This window comes from Lontra canadensis, unplaced genomic scaffold, assembly GCF_010015895.1.
Source record: "Lontra canadensis isolate GAN:19392208 unplaced genomic scaffold, GSC_riverotter_1.0 scaffold231, whole genome shotgun sequence".
In the NCBI taxonomy this organism is placed as follows: domain Eukaryota; kingdom Metazoa; phylum Chordata; class Mammalia; order Carnivora; family Mustelidae; genus Lontra; species Lontra canadensis.
Genome location: NW_022631225.1, coordinates 20,407 through 30,567, shown reverse-complemented (window position 1 = coordinate 30,567; position 10,161 = coordinate 20,407). Strand labels below are relative to the sequence as shown.

At 40.3% G+C, this 10,161-nt stretch overlaps 1 gene segment (V, D, J or C); it reads right to left on the bottom strand.

Annotated features, from left to right (window-relative positions):
• Positions 1 to 6,298: 6,298 nt before the first annotated feature.
• LOC116862304 lies at positions 6,299 to 6,877 on the bottom strand (the record flags this gene model as incomplete). The annotated part of the segment is given in 2 exon segments: positions 6,299 to 6,705; positions 6,811 to 6,877. Coding segments are annotated over 2 exon segments (474 nt in total), but the record flags the coding sequence as incomplete, so codon positions are not given.
• Positions 6,878 to 10,161: the final 3,284 nt, after the last annotated feature.

Here is a 10,161-nt window from a genome sequence, read left to right as displayed (position 1 = left end):
GACAAGGTTCTTCCTTTATTTGCATATATATATATATATATATATATATATATATATATGCTCTTGTTATATACTTTTATCAGTCTTTTTGTTTCTCTGTTTTTGTTTGTATACCTCATAAATCTTACCTTGGGTCCCATTTGGGCTGAACCTTCTCTTTCATCTTCCCTTTATTTCCTGTCTCTCTCTCTCTCTCATTTTTTTTTCTTTTTCTTTTATTTTTACTATCATTTTGGTGGGGAATCATGATTGCTCAAAAGCGTTCCAGGGTGCACCTTGAGGCACAACGGTTGATACATCCAGCTACATCTGTTCCGTCATCACTCACCAAAATGGCTGGGAGGAATGCTCAACGGAAGAAAAATACAGAGGATGCACCTTCTGCAACAGAGCTAACAGCTATCAACATAGAGAATATGTCGGAAAGAGAATTCAGGCTAACAATTATCCAGGCAATAGCTAGGTTGGAGAAAGCCATGGATGACCAAACAGAATTGATGAGGGCAGAACTGAAACCGACCAGAGATGACGTTCACAATGTTAGGGCAGAGCTATAAGCTACCAGGGCTGAGGTTCACAATGCTCTCAATGAGTTCCAGTCTAATCTAAATTCTCTCAAAGCTAGGGTAACTGAGACAGAAGATAGAATTAGTGATCTGGAGGACAAACAGATAGAGAGAAAGGATCAGGAGGAAGCCTGGAACAAACAGCTTAAAAGCCACAAAAACAGAATCAGGGAAATAAATGACGCCATGAAACCTTCCAACGTCAGAAGTTTTGGAATCCCTGAAGGGGAGGAGAAAGAAAGAAGTCTAGAAGACATGGTGGAACAAGTTCTTCATGAAAATTTTCCCAATCTCGCGAATGGACCCAGAATTTATGTACTAGAGGCCGAACGGACTCCACCCAAGATTATAGATTCCAAAAAATCATCAAGGCACCTGATAGTCAAATTGAGGAATCGTAATTGTAGATACAATCTCATGAAAGCCGCTAGGACAAAGAGGCTCCTTACTTACAGAGGAAAGCCCATCAGAATAACATCAGACCTGTCCACAGAGACCTGGCAAGCCAGAAAGGGCTGGCAAGATATACTCAGGGCACTAAATGAGAAGAACATGCAGCCAAGAATACTTTATCCAGCAAGACTGACTTTCAAAATGGATGGAGAGATAAAGAGTTTCCAAGCCCGGCAAATCTTAAAAGACTATGCAACCACCAAGCCGACACTGCAGGAAATATTAAGGGGAGTTCTATAAAAGAGGAAAAATCCTAAGAATAACATTGAACTGAAATATAGAGACAATCTACAGAAAGAGTCTTCAAAGGTAACACGATGTCAATAAAAGAGTATCTATCAATAATCACTCTCAATGTGAATGGCCTAAATGTGCCCATAAAATGGCACAGTGTTGCAGATTGGATAAAATGACAGGACCCATCCTTATGTTGTCTACAAGAGACACATTTTGAACCTAAAGATACACGCAGACTGAAAGTGAAGGGTCGGAGAAGCATTTTTCATGCCAATGGGCCTCAAATGAAAGCCGGGGTAGTGATTCTCATATCAGATAAATAAGATTTTAAACTAAAGACTATAGTCAGAGATACAGAATGACACTACATCATTCTTTTTTTTTTATTAATCATTTTTTAAAATTTATTTTCAGTATAACAGTATTCATTGTTTTTGTACCACACCCAGTGCTACCTGCAATCTGTGCCCTCTCTAGTACCCACCACCTGGTTCCCCCAACCTCCCACCCCCCCACATCTTTGAATGACACTACATCATTCTTAAAGGGACTATCCACCAAGATGAACTAACAATTGTAAATATCTATGCCCCAAATATGGGAGCAGCCAATTAATAAGAAAACTGTTAATCAAGATAAAGAGTCATATTGATATGAATACATTAATAGTAGGAGATCCTAACACGCCTCTCTCAGAAATAGACAGATCATTGAAACAGAAAATCAATAAAGAAACAAGAGCATTGAATGACACATTAGACCAGATGGACCTCATAGATATATACAGAAAAATCCACCCTAAAACAACAGAATACTCATTCTTCTCAAGTGCACATGGAACCTTCTCCAGAATAGACCACATAATGAGTCACAACAGGACTCAACTGCTACCAAAAGACTGAGATTATTCCCTGAATATTCTCAGATCACAATGCTTTGAAACTGGAGCACAATCATAAGGAAAGGTTCGGAAGGAACTCAAACACCTGGAAGCTAAAGACCACCTTGCTTTAGAATGCTTGGATCAACCAGGAGATCAAAGAAGAACTGAAACAATTCATGGAAACCAATGAGACTGAAGATACTTCGGTCCAAAACCTATGGGATACAGCAAAGGTGGTCCTAAGGGGGACATACATAGCCATCCAAGCCTCCCTCAAAAAATTTGAAAAATCCAGTATACACCAGTTGTCTCTACACCTTAAAGAAGTGGAGAATCAACAACAAGTCAAACCAACTCCACACATAAGAAGGGAAATATTCAAGATGAGAGCTGAGATCAATGAGGTAGAAACCATAGATACAGTAGAACATATCAATGAAACTAGAAGCTGGTTTTTTGAAAGAATCAATAAGATCAATAAACCATTGGCCACACTAATCCAAAAGAAAAGAGAGAAAGCCCAAATTCGTAAAATTATGAATGAAAAGGGAGAGATCACAACTGACACCAAGGAAGTAGAAACAATCATCCGAAGTTATTATCAACAGTTATATGCCAATAAGCTAAGCAACGTAGATGAAATGGATGCATTCCTTGAAAACTATAAGCTCCCAAAATTGAGGCAGGAAGAAACTGACAACCTAAATAGACTGATATCTAGTAACGAGATTGAAGCAGTGATCAGAAACCTCCCAATAAACAAGAGCCCTGGACCTGATGGTTTCCCTGGAGAATTCTACAAAACTTTCAAAGAAGAAATAACACCTATTCTCCTGAAGCTCTTTCAAAAAATTGAAGCAGAAGGAAACTTCCAGACGCTTTCTATGAAGCCAGCATTACCCTGATCCCCAAACCAGGCAATACCCTACCAAAAAGGAGAATTTCAGACTAATATCACTGATGAATATGGATGCTAAGATTCTCAACAAGATCCTAGCAAACAGGATCCAACAGCACATTAAAAAGATTATGCACCATGACTAGGTGGGATTCATTCCTGGGCTACAAGGATGGTTAAACGTTCGTAAATCAATCAATGTGATAGAACAAATTAATATGAGAAGAGAGAAGAACCACATGGTCCTCTCAATTGATGCAGAAAAAGAATTTGACAAAATCCAGCATCCATTCCTGATTAAAATGCTTCAAAGAATGGGGATAGAGGGAACATTCCTGATGTTCATCAAATCTATCTATGAAAGACCCACAGCAAATATCATCCTCAATGGCAAAAAGCTTGCAGCCTTCCCCTTGAGATCAGGAACACGACAAGGATGTCCACTCTCACTACTCTTGTTCCACATAGTATTAGAAGTCCTAGCAACCGCATTCAGACAACAAAGAGAAATAAAAGGTATCCAAATTGGCACTGAAGAAGTCAAACTCTCTCTCTTCGCAGATGACATGATTCTTTATATGGAAAACCCAAAATACTCCACCTCCAAACTACTAGAACTCAGACAGCAATTCAGTAACGTTGCAGGATACAAAGTCAATGTACAGAAATCAGTGGCTTTCTTATACACTAACAATGAGTATACAGAAAGGGAAATTAGAGAATCAATTCCATTTACTATAGCACCAAGAACCATAAGATACCTGGGAATAAACCTAACCAAAGAGGTAAAGGATCTGTACTCAAGGAACTACAGAACACTCATAAAGAAATTGAAGAAGGCACAAAAAGAGGGAAGACCATTCCATGTTCTTGGATCGGAAGAATAAACATTGTTTAAATGTCTATACCGCCTAAGGTAATCTATACTTTTAATTGAATTCCGATCAAAATTCCAGTGGTATTTTTCAAAGAGCTGGAGCCAACAATCCAGAAATTTGTATGGAATCAGAAGAGACCCCGAATCGCTAAGGAAATGTTGAAAAACAAAAATAAAACTGGGGGCATCACGTTACCTGATTTCAAGCTTTACTACAAAGCTGTGATCACCAAGATAGCATGGTTCTGGCATAAAAACAGAAAAATAGACCAGTGGGAACTGAGTAGAGAGCCCAGATATGGACCATCAACTCTATGGTCCAATAATCTTCGACAAAACAGGAAGAAATATATAGTAGAGAAAAGACAATCTCTTCAATAAATGGTGCTTGGGAAATTAGACAGCTATATGTAGAAGAATGAAACTCGACCATTCTCTTACACCGTACAGAAAGATAAACTCGAAGTGGATAAAAGACCTCAAAGTGAGGCAAAAAGTATCCTACAGAATCCTAGAGGAAAACATAGGCAGTAATCTCTTCGATATCAGCAACAGCAACTTTTTTCAAGATATGTCTCCAAAGGCAAAGGAAACAAAAGCAAAAATGAACTCTTGGGACTTCATCAAGATCAAAGGCTTCTGCACAGCTAAGGAAACTGTCAACAAAACAAAGAGGCAACCCACGGAATGGGAGAAGATATTTGCAAATGCCAGTACAGACAAAAGGTTGATATCCAGGATCTATAAAGAACTCCTCAAACTCAACACTCACAAAACAGACAGTCATATAAAAAATGGGAGGAAGATATGAACAGACACTTCTCCAATGAAGACATACTAATGGCTATCAGACACATGAAAAAATGTTCATCATCACTAGCCATCAGGGAGATTCAAAATAAAACCACATTGAGATATCACCTTACACCAGTTAGAATGGCCAAAATTAGCAAGACAGGAAACAACATGTGTTGGAGGGGATATGGAGAGAGTGGAACACTCTTACACTCTTGGTGGGAATGCAAGTTGGTGCAGCCACTTTGGATAAGTGGAGATTCCTCAAGAAATTAAAAATAGAACTTCCCTATGACCCTGCAATTGCACTACTGGGTATTTACCCCAGTGATACAGATGTAGTGAAAAGAAGGGCCATCTGTACCCCAATGTTCATAGCAGCAATGTCCACGGTTGCCCAACTGTGGAAAGAACCAAGATGCCCTTCAATGGACAAATGGATAAAGAAGATGTGGTCCATATACACTATGGAGTATTATGCCTCCCTCAGAAAGGATGAATACCCAACTTTTGTAGCAACATGGACAGAACTTGAAGTGATGATGCTGAGTGAAATAAGTCAAGCAGCGAGAGTCAATTATCATATGGTTTCACTTATTTGTGGAGTATAAGAAATAACATAGAGGGCAAGAGGAGATGGAGAGGAGAAGGGAGTTGAGGGAAATTGGAAGGGGAGGTGAACCATGAGAGACTATGTACTCTGAAAGACAATCTGAGGACTTTGAAGTGGCGGGGGTGGGAGGTTGGGGAAACCTGGTGGTGGGTATTAGAGAGGGCACGGATTGCATGGAGCACTGGGGGTGGTGCAAAAACAATGAATACTGTTACGCTGCAAATAAATAAAAAAGAAAAAAAAAGAAAAAAAAACAATGAGGTACTGTACCTTGGCTAATTGAATCAGAAAAAAACATATGCAGATTCTGGTTTCTTTGGTCTGTTTTGTATTTCTTAGTTTCTATGTAATCTCTTTCTGCTCTAATCTTGCTACTTCTTGCCTTCCTCTGCTATATATAGGTTTCAGTTTTTTTTTTTTTTTTCTAGCACCTTTAGGTGTAATGGTATGTTGTATATTTGAGATTTTTCTTGCGTCTTGAGGTCCCCCTGTATGGTCTGTATTTCTGTCTTATGACTACCTTTGCTGCAGAGAAATTACAGGATGGTGATAGAGGTTTTCTTCTCTTTTCTTAAATTTAATTTTTTTTTCCAGTGGAGGTTTTATACTCCTGTGTGTGTGTGTGTGTGTGTGTGTGTGTGTGTGTGTGGTCTTCTGGCTTCACTGGAGGTTCTTGTGATCTACAGTGAGTGCTGCTGAGATTCTTATGAAGGTTTTGTTGACCTGCATCAGGATATTTGTAATTTTTTGGTATTTAAGGACAAGAGGAAACTAATGTACCTGACTCTTTTTTTTTTTTTTTTGCATGTTAATATATTTTTCTTCCTGTTACACCTACGTTTCTAAGTCAGAGAGTGAATAGGTAAGCACAGAATAATGACAAGGAGGCTCCCTTGGGGAAACTTCTCTATGGAGAGGAAACCACACACCCTGACAGGAAATATGCCATAGCTTCCATCTGCACCTGCTCCTGGGATTAAAGACAGAATTGGTGAGGAGTGTGCACCTTTTGCTGGTCTGATGCCCTTGTAGTTTGAGGTTTGTGTCTGGGCTCACACTGATGTCCCCTCACTGTGTCTCTCACACAGTAATACACGGCTGTGTCATCGGTTCCCAGGCTTTTCATCTGCAGATACAGCGTGATCTTGCCATTGTCTCTGGAGATGGTGAATCGGCCCTTCACAGAGTCTGAGTAGTATGTTTTACTTCCATCATACCAAATACCTGCGACCCACTGCAGCCCCTTCCCTGGAGCCTGGCAGACCCAGTTCATGGCATAGTTACTGAAGATGAATCCAGAGGCTGGACAGGAGAGTCTCAGGGACCCCCCAGGCTTCACCAGGTCTCCCCTGGACTCCACCAGCTGCATCTCACACTGGACACCTACAGACACAAGACATCCTGGTCAGGAATCTGTCACACACACCTATGGTTTCTCTCACTCATATCCACTCTCATCCTCAATGTAGTTTGTTCTCCAGAAATTACCTTTTAAAAGAGCAACAAGGAAAACTTGCCAAGAACAAACTCCATAGTGAGTTCTCCGTGTTCTGTCCTGATCAGTGAATGTGGACACCTAGAAATCCAGGCCTGGGGCTCCTCTCCCAGCGGCATGTTCCAGGCTGGGCTGTTTTATTCAGTGGAGGGCAGACCCTCTTTGCATGTCCTCTGAGTATATAGTTAACTCCAGTCATAGGTTTAATGCTTTACAAGTTAAAAACAAAGATTTCATTGTTTGTGGATCACTTTGTTTAGTCAGCACTTTGACAATATGCAGTATTATTTTGTTTGTTTGTTTGTTTGTTTGTTTGTTTGTTTTAAAAATGCATATATTGGGTGCCTGGGCATCTCAGTAGGTTAAAGCCTCTGCCTTTGGCTCAGGTCATGATCCCAGATTGCTGGGATTGAGACCCCCATCGGACTTTCTGTTTGACCTGGAGCCTGCTTCACCATCCCCCTCACTCTGCCTGCCTCTCTGATTCCTTGTGATCTCTGTCTGTCAAATAAATAAATAAAATCTTTAAAAAATGTATTTATTAGTAGAAAACGTTGGAACAGGACATCAATAATATAAATTCCCATTCAGAGTTAATAATTCTATCAGAGCCAAGTTTAAATATACCTTTAATACATGAATGAATAAACTTTGCAAAAGTACTAGGACTATCAGTTTCCAAGCTTTCTGTTGTGTTCCATTGTCCTGTGTGACTGTTTTGATGCCAGCACCATACTGCTTTGATGACAACAGCTTTGTAATCTAGCTTGAAATTGGAGTGTGGCGACTCCAGGTGGCTTAGTTGCCTGTTTGCTTTCTTTCATTCTTTTCTTAAAAAAAATTATTTTTTTAAATGTCTTTTCAGTGTTCAGAATTCATTTTTTTCTGCACCACACCCAGTGGTCCATGCAATATGTGCCCTCCACAATACCCACCATCAGGCTCACCCAACCTCCCACCCCTCTCCCCTCCAAAACCCTCAGTTAGTTCCTTTGAGTCCACAGTCTCTCATTGTTTGTCTCCCCTCCAATTTCTACCAACTCCTTTCTCCTCTCCAGCTCTCCATGTCCTCTGTGTTATTTCTCTTTTTAAAAGATTTGTATTTATTTATTTGTCAGAGAGAGAGACACAATGAGAGAGGGAACAGAAGCAGAGGGAGTGGGAGAGGGAGAAGCAGTCTTCCGGCTGAGCAGGGAGCCTGATGCAGGGCTCGATCCCAGGACCCTGGGATCATGACCTGAGCTGAAGGCAGACGCTTAGTGACTGAGCCACCCAGGCACTCACTCTGTGTTATTTCTTATGCTCCACAAATAGGTGAAACCATATGATAACTGGCTCCCTCTGTTTGACTTATTTCACTCAGCATAATCTCTTCCATTCCCATCCATGTTGATACAAAAGTTGGGTATTCATCCTTTCTGATGGAGCCATATACTCCATAGTGTACATGGACCATATCTTCCTTATCAATTCCTCTGTTGAAAGGCATATGGGTTCTTTCCACAGTTTGGCGACTGTGGCCATTGCTGCTATAAATTTGGGGTACAGATGGCCCTTCTCTTCACTAGATATTTATATTTGGGAAAATACCCAGTAGTGTAATTGCACAGTCATAGGGAAGCTATATTTTTAATTTCTGTTTCTTATTAACATAAAATGTGTTATTAGCTTCAGGGGTACAGGTCTGTGAAGCTATTTTCAATATCTTAAGGAATCTCCACACTGTTTTCCATAGTGGCTGCACCAACTTGCATTTCCACCGACAGTGTAAGAGGGTTCCCCTTTCTCCACATCTTCTCCAACACTTGTTGTTTACTGTCTTGTTAATTTTGGCCATTCTGACTCATGTAAGTTGGTATCTCAATGTGGTTTTGATTTGAATCTCCCTGATGGCTAGTGGTGATGAACATTTTTTCATGTGTCTGATAGCTATTTGTATGTCTTCATTGGAGAACTGTCTGTTCATATCTTCTGCCCATTTTTTGACATGATTATCTCTCTTGTGTATGTTGAAGAGTTCTTTATAGATCTTGGATATCAGCTTTTTGTCTGTATTGCCATTTGTGAATATCTTTTCGTGTTCTGTGGGTTGCCTCTTTGTTTTGTTGACTGTTTCCTTTGCTGTGCAGAAGCTTTTGATCTTGATGAAGTTCCCAAAATTCATTTTTCCTTTTGTTTCCTTTGCCTTTGGAGGCATATCTTGAAAGAAGTTGCACGGTCGCCAAACTGTGGAAAGAAACAACATGCCCTTCAACGATGAATGGATAAGGAAGATGTGGCCCATATACACTATGGAGTATGATGCCTCCATCAGAAAGGATGAATACCCAACTTTTGTAGCAACATGGACGGGACTGGAAGAGATTATGCTGAGTGAAATAAGTCAAGCAGAGAGAGTCAATTATTATATGGTTTCTCTTATTTGTGGAGTGTAACAAATAGCATGGAGGACAAGGGGAGGTGGAGAGGAGAAGGGAGTTGAGGGAAATTGGAAGGGGAGGTGAACCATGAGAGACTATGGACTCTGAAAAACAATCTGAGGGTTTTGAAGGGGCGGGGGGTGGGAGGTTGGAGGAACCAGTTGATGGGTATTAGAGAGGGCACGGATTGCATGGAGCACTGGGTGTGGTGCAAAAACAATGAATACTGTTACGCTGAAAATAAATTTAAAAAATATAAAAAAGAATGGAAATATTATTTAAACAATTAACGTCAGAACACCTGAGATCAGAAGACGTGCTGTTAGTTAAAGACAATCTTCATTTCTGAAATGGAGATCATTGTACTTCTACACCCATATTTGTTGACATGATAATATCAATTATATTTATCCCAATGCTTCACCCTTGGCAAGTGTGGTTATTGCCATTTAATGGTTTATTCCAAAAATGAAGGACTCTTCTGCATTTCCACAGATTTACAAACTGTTTACTGTGTTTCTGTCTGAGAGAAGTTAACAAAGCACTTAGCTGGAAACCCTTGAGAGACCAGCCCACATCCACCTCTTATCTGGTTTCCCTGGGGCTTTGTGAGGCTGTTCTTAGGCGAGGTTGATGAATTTATCCATTGTCTCTGTGTACCTTGGGATCATCCAATCCATCAAGGTTCTAATAAAATAAAAGGCTGAGGGAGAAGGAATTCCCTCATGTTTACTTCCTGTGTGCATGCTTGAGCTAGGACACTGGTCACCTCCTTGCCTTGGATGCAGTTACACCTTCAGGTTCCCAGGATCTCCTACTAGACACCACTGAGAATCTTTCATCACTGGCCATCCTGGATCTCCACCTTGTGATAGTAGATCATGGTTCTTCTTAGACTCTTCAGTGATGTATGCCAATGAGCTA